At 40.4% G+C, this 17,345-nt stretch overlaps 1 protein-coding gene across 1 annotated transcript in view; it reads right to left on the reverse strand.

Annotated features, from left to right (window-relative positions):
• The window catches only part of LOC121298975 (ras/Rap GTPase-activating protein SynGAP-like), a 357,605-nt gene that overhangs the window by 290,157 nt on the left and 50,103 nt on the right, over positions 1-17,345 (reverse strand). Inside the window, exons 8-9 of the mRNA XM_041226381.1 lie at positions 1,416-1,560; positions 652-888 (exon numbers count right to left, since the gene is read on the reverse strand). Coding sequence (XP_041082315.1) covers positions 652-888; positions 1,416-1,560 — 382 coding nt within the window. The remainder of the gene's footprint in view (positions 1-651; positions 889-1,415; positions 1,561-17,345) is intronic.

Below are 17,345 nucleotides of genomic sequence, written 5' to 3' on the forward strand. Positions count from 1 at the left end.
TGAACCACTGAACCTGAAACATTGAACTTGAACCACTGAACCATTGAATCTGCACCACTGAACCTGAACCACTGAAACTGAACCTGAACCACTGAACCACTGAACCTGACCACTGAACCTGAATTACTGAACCTGAACTACTGAACCTGAACCACTGAACCACTGAACAACTGAACCTGAACCACTGACCTGAACCCAAACCACTGATCCCTTAAAATACTGAACCGCTGAACCACTGAAACTGAAGTACAGAACCTGAACCTCTGGACCTGAACTACTGTACCTGAACCACTGAACCACTGAACCACTGAACCTGAACCTGAACTGAACCATTGAACCTGAACCACTGAACCACTGAACACTGAACCACTGAACCTGAACCACTGAACACTGAACCACTGAACCACTGAACCACTGAACACTGAACCACTGAACCATTGAACCTGAACCTGAACCACTGAACCTGAACCACTGAACCTGAACCATTGAACCTGAACCACTGAACCTGAACCATTGAACCTGAACCACTGAATCTGAACCTTAATCACTGAACCACAGTACCTTAACCACTGAACCTGAACCACTGAACTTGAACCACTGAACCACTTGAATGACTGGCTTCCTGAGTCACTGGCTGCCTGGTACACTCACTTGGTGAAGTTGGCGAGGTTCTGCAACACATTGGCGATGAGGGTGAGGGTGCGTGAGGTTTGCACATTGGGATACTCCTGCGTGAGGTTGAAGAGGCTCGGTGACATTACCGCAGGACACAGGAAGCGCAGGAACAGGGAGGCACTGATGAGTCGGTCAGCAATGTCCTCCTGGCCCCGCTCAGCACAGCGAATACGCCATGAAGCAAAGACCTCCTTCAGCTCTCGAGGGAACACACTGAGAGGAGAGAAGGGAGAAAGGAGTGAGGGGAGTGAGATGGAGAGAGTGGAGTGATGGGGAGAGGAGTGAGGGGAGTGAGAGGGGAGTGAGGGGGAGAGAAAGGGGAGTGAGGGAGGATTTAGGGGGAGAGTAGTGAGAGTAGTCAGAGGGGAGTGAGGGAAGAGAGAGGGGAGTGAGGGGGGAGTGAAAGGGGAGAGGGAGAGGGGAGAGTTAGTGGAGAATGGAGAGTGAAGGGGGAGAGAGGGGAGTGAGAGGAACATGAGAGGGAAGATGGGATTGAGAAGGGAGGCACGAGGGAAGGGAGTGGGAGGGAAGGAAGTGGGAGGGAAAAGGGAGGGGAGAGAGTAGAAGGGGAGAGAAGGAGGGAAGGGGAGAGGTGAGTGAGAGGGTAAGTGAGAGCAGAGAAGGGTGAGAAGGAAGGAAGAGTGAGAGGAGAGGGAATGGAGAGTGTGAGGGGGTGAGAGGAGAGTGCGTGCAGAAAGGGGAGTGACAGGAGAGAGACTGGAGGGATAGTACAGACTGACCAGTGGGAGTTGACGATCTTGCACAGTGCCAGCTCGCAGCACATTCGCAGGTTGGCTTGGTGATCGGCCAAGATGGAGGGTGGTGTCTTCATTGGGTCCACCTCACAGTTCTCCTCAGACTCATAGAGCGCACGGATAAACTCTCCTGGAAACAGAAATATTTTATATAATAAAAAATAATAATAATAATAATAATAATAATAATAATAATAATAATAATAATAATAATATAATAATAATAATAATAATAATAATAATAATAATATAATAATAATAATAATAATAATAATAATAACCTTTATTTTATAAAGCAACTTTCATGACATTCATCACAAAGCGTTGGACATAAGAACACAAAATAAAAATAGACAATAAGAAAAATATCAAAACATTATATCTAAAAAAAAAGCCAGTTTAAACAAATAGGTTTGGAGGCAAACTTTAAAAACAGCCAAGGATTCAGAGCCTAATTTCTTTGGGAAGGGCATTCCACAACCTTGGGGCACAGGAACAGAAACCCCATCACCCACAGAGCAGAGTCTGGTCGTGGGGACACATAAGAGTCCAACATCAGTGGGCCACAAATTGCCTCTAGTAGTGTAACTAGACAAAAGATCAGTTATGTAAGGGTGGGCGTGCCCTTCAAGGCCTTACAAGTCAATAGCAAGATTTTAAAATCAATACGAAACTTAACAGGAAGCCAGTGTACGGATTCCACAACAGGGGTAATATAATCACCAGAGGGACACCTAGTCAAAACCCTGGCTGCTGAGTTTTGAACATACTGCAATTTGTTTAGGTTGTTCTTGGAAACCCCAGCAAGCCGGGCATTACAGTAGTCAAGTCTGGACGAGACAAAGGCATGGATCAGTTTCTCCGCAGCAGGTATAGAGAGAACAGGGCGTAGCCGGGAGATAGTCCTAAAATGGAAAAAGGACATCTGAAAATACAGCTGAAAGGACATACTAACACACTAAGACAAAGCCAGACACAGAGACATACACACTGAGACACTGGACAGACATACTGAGACACGAGACACACAAAATTACTACCAGTGCGTATTATGTGTCGACAAATTGTACTTACAAAAAATAATCCTAGAAGTATATATCATACCGTGCAGATGAAGAAGAGCTCCAACAATCTCATCCCAAACTCTGCTTCTACCAGCGGAGGTCTGAGGTCTTCAGGGTTCAAGTTAAAATGTGCTCTTTATCTCTGATGCACAATGGGATGGATGAAAATTGCTCTTAAAATGTATTTCTGGAAACGGTGAGGTTTCGCCCAATTTAAACACTAAAGATTTTTGTTTCTTATCCAATGATAGTAGTGCTGTATTGGTATAGAAAAGAGTATTTTAAAAAGTAGTTTCAGCTCCTTCCACTTAAAGATGCAGCTGTAGCTGAACCTCAAAGTGCAGTGGTAGGATATCATGTAAACAGCACGCTCCCAACAGTGAGGTGTACACTGCCCCCAGGTAAGAGCAGAACTTTTACAGGCATATGTTGTGTTACTGTACTCTAGGCAACATATTGCAAAGATGTCCGTTATGATAATTGTTTCTTTATTGGTTTAAAAATGTTAAATATAACACAGCCTTTTGGAACATTGATAGACTTTCAGTAATTCAAATAGAGATGCGAGTCTGTGCGATGTGTTTAAACACCCAAAAGACTTTTGATTAAGCAACATCTCATGATTCATTTGGTATAATTGTGTAAAATGCAATTGGTAAATATTTTTTTTTATATTGACAACTACATTTATTTACACAAGGTACAATATTGATTTTGTACAAAAACACAAGTCTCTCTGTCTGTCTGTTTGTCTCTTTCTCTCTGTCTCTGTCTGTATCTCTCTTCTCTGAAGTTCAAGTTCAAATGCACTACTGGCATCAAAGGTTAAACAAGTATTGCCAAAGATACGATGCATGAACAGACATGAAATAAACAATGATATTTGTGAGTTGAGCTTGTCTGCTGTGTATCTCTGCTCCTTTTCCCCTCTCCTTTAGTAAGACCTGCAGCTTCTCCTTTTGGCTCTACAGCAGAAAGCCCTGCATTGTGTCTGCCAGCCTGAGGGAATATATCCCTTTCAGCTCTCTGTACCTCTCTCAGTGGAGGATGACATGGACTTCTGCCTCAATCTCTCCACTGTCTGTGTCAAAGTGGCTCATCTCTGGGTCTCCACTGTGTCTCTGTATCAGAGTGGCTCCTCTCTGTGTCACCACTTTGCTCTGTGCTGCCCATTTCAATAGAGATTGTGGTCACTGATTCTGTATTTAGTTCATAGGTGTTCTCCTCAGTAGAGGGTGTAGTTTTCCACCAGGGCAGAGCCTAGTGGTTTTTTTTTTCAGTGCCTCATATCTGGTGGTTACAGTGCCAGGGCTCTCCTGGATATTGATGGCTGTTTTGAGGAGAGGGGTGCATGCAGGAGTGTAAATCTGGTTTAAGTGCACTGCCTGAGACTGATTCATCAAGACTTTACACTGTATCTCTGAGTTCATTTTTACTTTACATTGTAACTCTGAGTTCATCTTTACTTTACACTGTATATCTGAGTTCATCTTTACTTTGTATCTTTGAGTTTATCTTTCCATTGTATCTCTGAGTTCAACTTTACACTGTATCTATGAGTTCATCATTACACTGTATCTCTGAGCTCAAATTTACACTGTATCTTTGCGTTCATCTTTATGCTGTATTTCTTAGTTTATCTTTACCTTATACTGTACCTTTGATTTACACTGTGTCTCTCAGTTAATATTTACAATATATCTCTGGGTTCATCTTTACACTGTATCTCCTAGTTCATATTTAGCTTACACTGTATCTCTGCATTCATCTTTACACTGTATTTCTGAGTTTATCTTTATCTTATACTGTAACTTTGAGTTGATCTTTACACTGTATATCCGAGATCATCTGTATAATCTATCTCAGTTCATTTTGACATTGTATCCCTGAGTTTATCTTTCCATTGTATCTCTCAGTACATCTTTACACTGTAGCTATGAGTTCATATATCCACTTTATCTCTGAGTTCAACTTTACACTGCATTTCTGCATTAAAATTTACACTGTATCTCAGAGTTCCTCTTTACTTTACACTGTATCTCTGCATTCATCTTTGACTTACGCTATATCTCTGAGTTCATCTTTACACTGTATCTGAGTTCTTCTTTACACTGTATCTCCAAGTTCATCTTTGATTTACACCATATCTTTAAGTTCATATTTATAATGTATGGCTAAGTTCATCTTTACTTTACACTGTATCTCTGAGTTCATCTTTAGTTTACACAGTATATATGCATTCATCTTTACACTGTATTTCTGAGTTCATCTTTACTGTATACTACATTTCTGAGTTCATGTTTGCTTTACACTATATATCTGCATTCATCTTTACTTTACACTGTATTTCTGAGTTCATCTTTATACTGTATCTCTGAGTTGATCTTTACAATGTATCTATGAGTTAATCTTTTCTTTGTACTGTATATCTAGGTTCATCTTTACACTGAATCTTTGATTTCATCTTTACATTTTATCTCTGGGTTCATCCTTCCCAACGACAGCGAGTGGAAGTGACAGCGAGTGGGAGAAGTACAGGCGTGGAAAAGTACAGAGCAGTTTAGAAGCAGTAAGGAGAAATTGCATCTTGAATTGCTTTAATCAGAAAACAGAGGACATTGGGGAAACACAGCAGCAGCTCAAAGTCAAACAGCCGCGTGTGTTTTTCTGATAACAAACAAGCTGAAACTCGGAGCAGCTGATTCAAATTCAGCACCGTTCTGAGACACGGGCGAGGGGAGGAGCCAACAGCACAGCAGAACAACGCAGTTAAACGAGGCAGTCTTCCCAGCAACAGCGAGCGGAAGCGACAGCGAGTGGGAGAAGTACAGGCGTGGAAAAGTACAGATCAGTTTAGAAGCAGTATGAAAGCAGGCAGACGGCTGCAGAAGAAACTAAACTTCAAAAAAAAAACCTCAACATGGTCTTCAAGCCAGTAATCTGTGACACCTGCTTGATGTGGGAAATCCGAGAAAACCCAGCGGAGCTAAACCAAGCGTGCGTAAAGTGCCGCGCGATCCAGGATTTGCATAAACTAGTAAGTATGCTAGAAATGGAGCTGGAAGAAGTGAGACAGCAACAGGATCTGGAGGAACTGGCACACCCACAATTCATGGAAGTCTGCATCACCCCTAACAGACTGAAAGCCACCAGGGAGATAGAAGGTCAGAACAGCTGGGTTCAGATAGGCAGAAGCAGGAAGAAAAAAGAAACTTCGTCAAACACAACCACCAGAAATCAAAACAACCAACAAATTTGAGTCACTTCAGAATTTTGATGAGCAGAACCAACAACAAGAGAATGAAAGGAACAACATCCAGGACCCCATTGACAGTGGTGACCAGACAGCAAAAAGAAGGGAGGTCATGATTGTTGGGGACTCCATATTGAGAAACACAGCAAGTTCAATTCGCAGTTTGGACCCCCTTACTACAACAGTGTGCTGCCTTCCGGGAGCCTCGGTCAAGCACATCACTGAGAACGTGGACAGGATCCTAGAACAAACAGGAGACGACCCGGTAGTAGTCGTCCACATCGGTACAAACAACATTGGAAGAGACAGACCAAAATCCCTGCAAAACAAATTCAGAGAGCTAGGAAGGAAATTAAAAGAGAAAACCAAAACAGTGGTATTTTCTGGTATACTACCGGCACCTTGCAAAGGACCATATGGACAGCTGGAAATAATTAATCAAAACTCACGGCTGAAGATGTGGTGCACACGGGAAGGCTTCACCTATCTTGATCATTGGACCACATTCTACAACAAGGACTATCTGTATAGACGGGATGGACTGCACTTAAATAACAAGGGAACCAGTCTACTTGGAGAAAAGATCCTCGAGCAGGTTCAGAAGCATTTAAACTAGAAAGGAAGGGGGGAGAAATCAACAAAAAAACAGAAGGGAGACCGCATCAAAACAAGAACAACAACTCAGGTAAGACAACCATTAAATGTATTTATCTAAATGCTAGAAGTATCAGAAACAAAATTCTAGAACTTGAAGCTACTGCACTAACAGGTAACTATGATGTGATAGGTGTTACAGAAACTTGGTTGTCTGAGAGTGATGGGGACGAATATAATATTTGTGGGTATACACTGTATAGGAAAGACAGGCAGGACAGAAGAGGAGGAGGGGTAGCGCTATACATAAGAAACAGTCTTGAAGCCCAGGTGTTAAACCTGGACAAAGAAAATAAAACCGAATCAATATGGGTCAGAATAACGGACAAAAATTCAAAGGGCATAATAATAGGAGCATGCTATAGACCGCCAGATTCAGACGGTGAGCAAAATAATCTGTTATACAATGACATTAGAAATGCGTGTAGCAAAGGAGAAGCCATACTAATGGGGGATTTCAACTTCCCCCAAATAAAATGGGAAAACCTGGTGGGTAGCACGAAGGATGAAATTGAAATGGTGGAAATGACAAATGACTGCTTCCTAACACAATTTGTCAAGGCACCGACTAGAGGGGAGGCATGCCTTGATTTAGTCTTTTCAAATAACAAAGACAGAATAACTAAAACAGAGGTCAGAGAACCACTAGCAAACTCAGACCACAACATGGTCTCATTTGAAGTGTTTTTTAAAACCCCAAAAGTAATGACTAAAGCTAAGGTTTACAATTTTAGAAAAGCAAACTATGAAGGTATGAAACAGAGACTAACAGAAGTAGATTGGAGTAAAACAGAGAAAACACCCACAGAAGAAGGATGGTTGTTCTTCAAAAATGTAGTACTAGAGGCACAAAACAATTACATCCCTAAAGTAGACAAATCTAAATGTAAAACTAAATTGCCAAAATGGTTTAATAGATCAATTAAAAAAAATATTCAGCGAAAAAAGGCACTTTACAGAGCATTAAAAAAGGACCAAAAAGAAAGTATGCAGAAAGAGTACACAGAACTGCAAACGCAAGTCAAAAAGGAAGTTAGAAAGGCCAAGAGAGAAATAGAAATGAACATTGCTAAGGGAGCTAAAACCAATTCCAAAATGTTTTTCCAATATTACAACAGCAAGAGAACATTCAAAGAGGAGATTAAATGTTTAAGAGATACAAATGGCAAAATCGTAGATGAAGAAAAAAAAATAGCAAATATATTAAATGATTACTTTTCACAAGTTTTTACAAAGGAAGATACTGACAACATGCCCCACATGTCATCCAGTTCCTATCCAGTTTTAAATAACTTTAGCATAACTGAGGCAGAAGTGTTAAAGGGACTAGGAGCTCTTAAAATAAACAAATCCCCTGGGCCGGATGAGATCCTCCCAGTAGTACTCAAAGAAATGAAAGAAGTAATTTACAAACCGCTAACCAAGATCATGCAGCAGTCTCTTGACACAGGGGTGGTACCAACAGACTGGAAAATTGCAAACGTAATACCGATCCACAAAAAGGGAAATAAAACTGAACCAGGTAACTACAGACCAGTAAGCCTGACTTCTATTATATGCAAACTTATGGAAACTATAATAAGATCCAAAATGGAAAATTACCTATATGGTAACAGGGTCCTGGGAGACAGTCAACATGGTTTTAGGAAAGGGAGATCGTGTCTAACTAACTTGCTTGATTTTTTTGAGGATGCAACATCGATAATGGATAATTGCAAAGCATATGACATGGTTTATTTAGATTTCCAGAAAGCTTTTGACAAAGTCCCGCACAAAAGATTAATTCTCAAACTGAACGCAGTTGGGATTCAAGGAAACACATGTACATGGATTAGGGAGTGGTTAACATGTAGAAAACAGAAAGTACTGATTAGAGGAAAAACCTCAGAATGGAGTGTGGTAACCAGTGGTGTACCACAGGGATCAGTATTAGGTCCTCTGCTATTCCTAATCTACATTAATGATTTAGATTCTGGTATAGTAAGCAAACTTGTTAAATTTGCAGACGACACAAAAGTAGGAGGAGTGGCAAACACTGTTGCAGCAAAGGTCATTCAAAATGATCTAGACAAGATTCAGAACTGGGCAGACACATGGCAAATGACATTTAATAGAGAAAAGTGTAAGGTATTGCACGCAGGAAATAAAAATGTACATTATAAATATCATATGGGAGATATTGAAATTGGAGAAGGAATCTATGAAAAAGACCTAGGAGTTTTTGTTGACTCAGAAATGTCTTCATCTAGGCAATGTGGGGAAGCTCTAAAAAAGGCTAACAAGATGCTCGGATACATTGTGAAAAGTGTTGAATTTAAATGAAGGGAAGTAATGTTAAAACTGTACAATGCACTAGTAAGACCTCATCTTGAATATTGTGTGCAGTTCTGGTCACCTCGCTATGAAAAAGATATTGCTGCTCTAGAAAGAGTGCAAAGAAGAGCGACCAGAATTATTCCGGGCTTAAAAGGCATGTCATATGCAGACAGGCTAAAAGAATTGAATCTGTTCAGTCTTGAACAAAGAAGACTACGTGGCGACCTAATTCAAGCATTCAAAATTCTAAAAGGTATTGACAGTGTCGACCCAAGGGACTTTTTCAGCCTGAAAAAAGAAACAAGGACCAGGGGTCACAAATGGAGATTAGACAAAGGGGCCTTCAGAACTGAAAATAGGAGGCACTTTTTTACACAGAGAATTGTGAGGGTCTGGAATCAACTCCCCAGTAATGTTGTTGAAGCTGACACCCTGGGATCCTTCAAGAAGCTGCTTGAAGAGATTTTGGGATCAATAAGCTACTAACAACCAAACAAGCAAGATGGGCCGAATGGCCTCCTCTCGTTTGTAAACTTTCTTATATTCTTATGTTCTATCTATGAATCCAACTTTACTCTGCACTGTATGTCTGAGTTTATCTTTACATTGTAATACTGAGTTTATCTTTACTTTAAACTGATCTCTAAGTTCATCTTTACTTTACAGTGTATCCATGAGTTCATCCTTACACTGTATCTATGATTTCATCTTGACTTTGCAATGTATATCTGAGTACATCTTTACATTGTATCGTTGGGTTTATCTTTACATTGTATCTTTGGGTTTATCTTTACATTGTATCTCTGAGTTCACCTTAAACTCTATCTATGAGTTTATCTTTACACTGTATCTCTGAGTTCATCTTTACTTTGCACTGTATTTCTGCATTCATCTTTACACTGTATTTCTGAGTTCATTTTTACTTTATACTGTATCTCTGACTTCATCTTTTGTATCTGTGAGTTCATCTTTACACTATCTGATTTCAAATTTACACTGTATCTCTGAGTTCATATGTGCACTGTATCTGTGAGTTCATCTTTAATTTACACTGTATCTCTGAGTTAATCTTTGATTTACACTGTATCCCTCAGTTAATCTTTACACTGTATCTCAGAGTTCATATGTCCACTGTATCTGAGTTCATCTTAACTTTATTCTCTATCTGTGAGATCATCTTTAATTTACACTCTATATCCGAGTTCATCTTTGATTTACACTGTATATCTGAATTCATGTTTAAACTGAATCTCCGAGATCATCTTTGACTAAACTGTATCTCTGATTTAATCTTTACACTGTATCTCTGAATTCATCTTTAATTTAAACTGTATCTCTGAGTTCATCTTTGATTTACACTGCATCTCTGAGTTCATCTTTACACTGTATCTCTGAGTTCATATATACAATGTATTTCTTAGTTCATCTTTACACTGTAACTCTGAGTTCATCTTTAGTTTACATTATATCTCTGCATTCATCTTTACACTGTATTTAGGAGTTCATCTTTACTATATACTGTATCTCTGAGTTCATCTTAATGTTGTATCTCTGAGTTCATCTTTGCACTGTATCTCAGTTCATTGTTACACTGTCTCTCTTTCATCTTTACACTGTATCTCTGTGTTCATCTTTAATTTACACTGTATGTCTAAGTTCATCTTTACACTGTATCTATGAGTTCATCTTTACACTATATGAGTTTATATGTACATTGTACCTCTGAGTTCATCTTTAATTTACACTTGTACCCCTGAGTTCATCTTTACACTGTATCGCCAAGTTCATACTTACACTGTATCTCTGAGCTCATCTTTGCACTGTATTTCTGCATTCATCTTTAGATTATATTTCTGAGTTCACCTTTAATTTATACTGTATATCTGAGTTCATCTTTACTTTGCAGTGTATCTCTGAGTTCATCTTTACATTGTATGTTTGATTTTATCTTTACATTGTATCTCTGAGTTCATCTTTACACTCTATGAGTTTATCTTTACACTGTATCTGTGAGTTCATCTTTACTTTGCACTGAATATGTGAGTTCATCTTTACATTGTATCTTTGAGTTTATCTTTACACTGTATCTCTGAGTCCAACTTTACTTTGCACTGTATGTCTGAGTTTATCTTTACACTGGAATACTGAGTTCATCTTTACTTTAAACTGATCTCTAAGTTCATCTTTACTTTACATTGTATCTCTGAGTTCATCTTCACATTGTATCACTAAGTTCATATTTACTTTACATTGTATCTCTGCCTTCATCTTTACTTTAAACTTCATCTTTACACTATCTGAGTTAATCTTTACACTGTATCCACTGTATATCTGCATTCATGTTTACACTGTATATATTAGTTTATCTTTACCTTATACTGTATCTCTCAGTTAATCTTTACTTTCCAATGTATCTATGGATTCATATTTACACTGAATGTCAGTTCATCTTGACATTTTATCTCTGAGTTCATCTTTATTTTACCATTTCTCTCCAAGTTCATCTTTGATTTACACTGTATCTCTGAGTTCATCTTTACACTGTATCTCTGAATTCATCTTTACTTAGCAAGGTATGTCTGAGTTCATCTTTACACTGTATCGCTAAGTTCATCTTTACACTGTATTTCTGCATTCATCTTTACACTGTATCTCTGAGTTCATCTTTACTTTGCACTTTATATCTAAGATCATCTTTACATTGTGTCTTTGAGTTCATCTTTACACTCTATCTATGAGTTTATCTTTACAATGTATCTGAGTTCACCTTTACATTACAGTGTATCTCTGAGTTCATCTTTACTTTAAACTGTATCTCTAAGTTCATCTTTACAGTGTATCTCTCAGTTCATATTTACACTGTATCTCTGAGTTCGTATGTACACTGTATCTCTGAGTTCATCTTTAATTTACAAAGTATTTCAGAGTTAATCTTTGATTTACACTGTATCCCTGAGATAGTTTTTACACTGTATCTTTGAGTTCATCTTTACACTGTATCACAAAGTTCAACCTTCCTTTACACTGTATTTCTGTGTTCATCTTTTCTTTGCACTGTAATCTGAGTTCATATTTACTTTGCACTGTATGTATGAGTTAATGTTTCCATTGTATCTTTGAGTTTATCTTTCCATTGTATCTCTGAGTTCATCTTTACACTGCATTGCTGTATTAATCTTTATACTGTATCTCCGTCTTCATCTTTACTTTAAGCTCTATTTCTGAGTTCATCTTTACACTATATCTATGAGTTCATCCTTACACTATCTTAGATAATCTTTACACTGTATCCACTGTATCGCTGCATTCATCTTTACACTATATTTCTTAGATTATCTTGACCTTATACTGTACCTCTGAGTTCATCTTTACAATGTATTCCTGAGTTCATGTTTACACTGAATCTCCAAGTTCATCTTTGATTTACACTGTATCTCTGAGTTCCTCTTTTCACTGTATCTCTGCATTCATCTTTACACTGTATCTCTGAGTTCATATTTACACTGAATCTCAGTTCATCTTGACATTTTACCATGACTTTACCATTTCTCTCCAAGTTCATCTTTACTTTACACTGTATTTCAGAGTTCATCTTTACACTGTATCTTTGAGTTCAACTTTACACTGTATCTTTGAGTTCAACTTTATGTTGCACTGTATGTCTGAATTTGTCTTTACATTGTATCTTTCAGTTTATATGTTAGCCTGCGTAGTTCAGGAGGCGTGCAGCAGGGGCTTTCCAATTTCCTGTCAATTAGTTCCTATTTACTATTTAAGCCCTGATCACTTGCACCTTTGCTGTCTAGTGTTTCGTTTTTGTAGCACACGCTCAGACGCCGTCTTTTCATGTTTCTCCGCTAATCTACACTTCGTTGCCTTTCACTGGAGGTCAATCCTCTGCGCAGCACTCCCAAGATATTATCAAATATTTTCCTACCTGCTCCGGTGCTGCTTCTCATCATCATCAGGAGCTCCAGCGTTAGTCTTTCCTGCTCTTTCCAGCCTCCAGCCCAGCAACAGCACCGTTCAAACCGCAGTTTCATTTCTCATCTCGTCCGCGTCTTCATTAGATAAACTGGCCCTCCACTAAAATCTCTAAAGCTCCTTCAAAAGACATCGACATTCCCGTCGTCAGCGTTTGCCTTGTCATTGCTCCTCTATTTAATCCACCATAAAGATCTGTCAGCTGAACATTCCTTTACTCTTCGCTTGCAATCAAGCGCCCCTCCTCCGCTCCCAGAGCCAGCAAAATTATCGTTCCTTCATGGGATCCTGCCCTGAACTTCTATTGGCTACGTTCAACGTTTTAGAGACCTGTCCATTCAGTTTCGTGCTCCATTTCACCATGTAGCGGCTTGTGCTTTCGACTCGTCACAACAACATTCAACAACACTGCTGTTTTGCAACTTTTCCACCAGCGCGTCTCAGTTCGTGGCTACCATGGCAATGCCCTCATTGCGTGACTGCGGGGAGTGGTAAGTAACCATGGTGACCAGGCAGCTTAATCTGCACTGCGAGCTCTGTACCTCAGTACTGCAATTTTCTGGCTTGCTTGCTGCTGGGCTTTTACAACCTTCGAGGGCTCGTTCAACTCGTCGAATTGTGACATCTAAATACTGCGTTAACGTATTGATATACATGACTGACTGTCCTAAAACATGTAACGAAGATATTAAAATCTAAAAGAGTACGCAATTGTTGTTCTACACCGACAAGGATTTTAATCACAATAACCAAATATTCTACCTGGCTTCACTCAAGCCAATGGTTAATTCTAATCAGAACCGCTAGATGGCAGTGTAACACCACAAATTTTATACAGTCTCTAAGCTGGTTTGCTATCACTGTGAAGCTCACATGCTCCAGTTTTTCTACACATCCCGCAGTTTGTTGTCATTCCGAGGGATTTACAGGAGACCCCCTCCTCCTCAACCTTTTATAGCAACTGACATTCTCCAGTTTCAACAGTTCCCCTCTTCAAGGACCTGGTCATGAAGCAACCTTACTCAGCTGTTGAGATGCTCAGTATCTACCATCAGTAACGTCCTGCTTTCCTGCATCACGCATCCATTCCTGTGACTTATTCCTGTTCCCCAATCTTCATCTCTGCCCAAAAGCAGCCCCATCTCTGGCTCTATCTAAATCGGCCTTAACACCAAAAGACCAATATCTACTGCATTCAGCAGATCCCTACTCTCTGCAGCAGACCACCGCACTCTACCGATGGTAGGCCTCCATCTCTATTCCAGATCTCTGCTTCAGCAAATCTCTGTTCTCGCAGCTGGGCCTCTGCACACTACTGACAGCACTCCATTGTTTTCTTCCTCAGACCTCTGCTCTGTTCAGCAGATCCCGCCCTCTACTGTTAATTTCTCCTCACTACAGCAGATCTCCACTCCCTCTTCAGATCTGTTCACTACTGCAGCTGCAAAGTCGCTCTAGTTTACTGTTGAAGTCTGCAGCTGCACTTCTCCAGAGCCAACAATGCTCCAGCCTTCCTCCAATACGCAGATCGTGGCAGTATTCCCACAATCAAGGCTAACGCTAATCTCCATCTAATCAAAATACGGGGCACTTCTTCAGCAATCCTATTCCTCCCAAATGTTACAGCATTAATATTTGGTTTGAGATGTGGTACAAGACTGGAAATCTGTCTTGATTATGAGTTAAGGATTTTCACTATTAAGAGAATAACTGGCGTTGCGAAACCCAAATCTCTGAATGTGAGTTTACCTTTTCCATTTCAAGCAGACATGATAGTAGCAAACCGCTGATCGATCCTGTATTAACTGACACATAGAAAGGCGTCATCTTATCTTTGCCCTCAGTTTTATAACATGGGGCTCAAAAGAGTCGTGCTTCCCCAGTAGCCGATTCATGTTCGTTCAGTCCAGCTGCCACCTCAGCTCTCAGTTCCAGCTCTTCTTCTGCCTCTACTTTCGGTATCCAAATTCAGTCAGTTGATCCCATTTGATTCCACAACCCCCATCCAGAATCCTCAGCTTCTCCAGATGCTGTTTAACTGAAACCTACTCTCAGTAACCCCTTTCAATCTGCTCAGCATTACATGTCTGCAGCCCTCCACCTTGTTCAAGAGCTCCTATACTTCAGCCTGCTCAGCGTCTTCAATCCTTTGCGCCCAGATTCGAATAATCATAGCCCTTCAATCAAAACCTGGCTCTCATGGTCCATGCTAGGGATTCTCTCCAACTCCCTCCAGTCTCTCCATATTCAGCATTCTGTCTGACCCTCTGTGGGATTTGCTAATTTCCACTCTTCTGAAAAGCCGCTTCTCCCCCTACAATGATTTACCCATGAAGACCAGCTGTCTCTCGGCCACCTTCCTTGCTTACTCCATCACTTGGCGGCGTACCTCAGGATGGATCAATTCAGCGCGGTCGGTCCACTCACACGTCAAGTGACAGCGACAGCGAGTGGAAGAAGTACAGGCGTGGAAAAGTACAGAGCAGTTTCGAAGCAGAAAGGAAAAATTGCATCTTGAATTGCTATAATCAGAAAACAGAGGATATTGGGGAAACATAGCAACAGCTCAAAGTCAAACAGCCGTGTGTGTTTTTCTGATAACAAACAAGCTGAAACTCGGAGCAGCTGATTCAAATTCAGCGCCGTTTTGAGACACGGGCGAGGGGAGGAGCCAACAGCACAGCAGAACAATGCAGTTAAACGAGGCAGTCTTCCCAGCGACAGCGAGTGGAAGCGACAGCGAGTGGAAGAAGTACAGGCGTGGAAAAGTACAGATCAGTTTCGAAGCAGTTTGAAAGCAGGTTGACAGCTGCAGAAGAAACTAAACTTCAAAAAAAAAAAACCCTCAACATGGTCTTCAAGCCAGTAATCTGTGACACCTGCTTGATGTGGGAAATCCGAGAAAACCCAGCGGAGCTAAACCAAGTGTGCGTAAAGTGCTGCGCGATCCAGGATTTGCATAAACTAGTAAGTATGCTAGAAATGGAGCTGGAAGAAGTGAGACAGCAACAGGATCTTGAGGAACTGGCACACCCACAATTCATGGAAGTCTGCATCACCCCTAACAGACTGAAAGCCACTAGGGAGATAGAAGGTCAGAACAGCTGGGTTCAGGTAGGCAGAAGCAGGGAAAAAAAGAAACTTCGTCAAACACCACCACCAGAAATCAAAACAACCAACAGATTTGAGTCACTTCAGAATTTTGATGAGCAGAACCAACAACAAGAGAATGAAAGGAACAACATCCAGGACCCCATTGACAGTGGTGACCAGACAGCAAAAAGAAGGGAGGTCATGATTGTTGGGGACTCCATATTGAGAAACACAGCAAGTTCAGTTCGCAGTTTGGACCCCCTTACTACAACAGTGTGCTGCCTTCCGGGAGCCTCGGTCAAGCACATCACTGAGAACGTGGACAGGCTCCTAGAACGAACAGGAGACGACCCGGTAGTAGTCGTCCACATCGGTACAAACAACATTGGAAGAGACAGACCAAAATCCCTGCAAAACAAATTCAGAGAGCTAGGAAGGAAATTAAAAGAGAAAACCAAAACTGTGGTATTTTCTGGTATACTACCCGCACCTTGCAAAGGACCATATGGACAGCTGGAAATAATTAATCAAAACCAATGGCTGAAGACGTGGTGCACACGGGAAGGCTTCACCTATCTTGATCATTGGACCACATTCTACAACGAGGACTATCTGTATAGACGGGATGGACTGCATTTAAATAACAAGGGAACCAGTCTACTTGGAGAAAAGATCCTCGAGCAGGTTCGGAAGCATTTAAACTAGAAAGGAAGGGGGGAGAAATCAACAAAAAAACAGAAGGGAGACCGCATCAAAACAAGAACAACAACTCAGGTAAGACAACCATTAAATGTATTTATCTAAATGCTAGAAGTATCAGAAACAAAATTCTAGAACTTGAAGCTACTGCACTAACAGGTAACTATGATGTGATAGGTGTTACAGAAACTTGGTTATCTGAGAGTGATGGGGACGAATATAATATTTGTGGGTATACACTGTATAGGAAAGACAGGCAGGACAGAAGAGGAGGAGGGGTAGCGCTATACATAAGAAACAGTCTTGAAGCCCAGGTGTTAAACCTGGACAAAGAAAATAAAACCGAATCAATATGGGTCAGAATAACAGACAAAAATTCAAAAGGCATAATAATAGGAGCATGCTATAGACCGCCAGATTCAGACGGTGAGCACAATAATCTGTTATACAATGACATTAGAAATGTGTGTAGCAAAGGAGAAGCCATACTAATGGGGGATTTCAACTTCCCCCAAATAAAATGGGAAAACCCGGTGGGTAGCGCGAAGGATGAAATAGAAATGGTGGAAATGACAAATGACTGCTTCCTAACACAATTTGTCAAGGCACCCACTAGAGGGGAGGCATGCCTTGATTTAGTCTTTTCAAATAACGAAGATAGAATAACTAAAACAGAGGTCAGAGAACCACTGGCAAACTCAGACCACAACATGGTCTCATTTGAAGTGTTTTTTAAATCCCCAAAAGTAAAGACTAAAGCTAAGGTTTACAATTTTAGAAAAGCAAACTATGAAGGCATGAAACAGAGACTAACAGAAGTAGATTGGAGTAAAATAGAGAAAACACCCACAG

The sequence above is a fragment of the Polyodon spathula genome, chromosome 24, assembly GCF_017654505.1.
Source record: "Polyodon spathula isolate WHYD16114869_AA chromosome 24, ASM1765450v1, whole genome shotgun sequence".
Lineage (NCBI taxonomy): Eukaryota > Metazoa > Chordata > Actinopteri > Acipenseriformes > Polyodontidae > Polyodon > Polyodon spathula.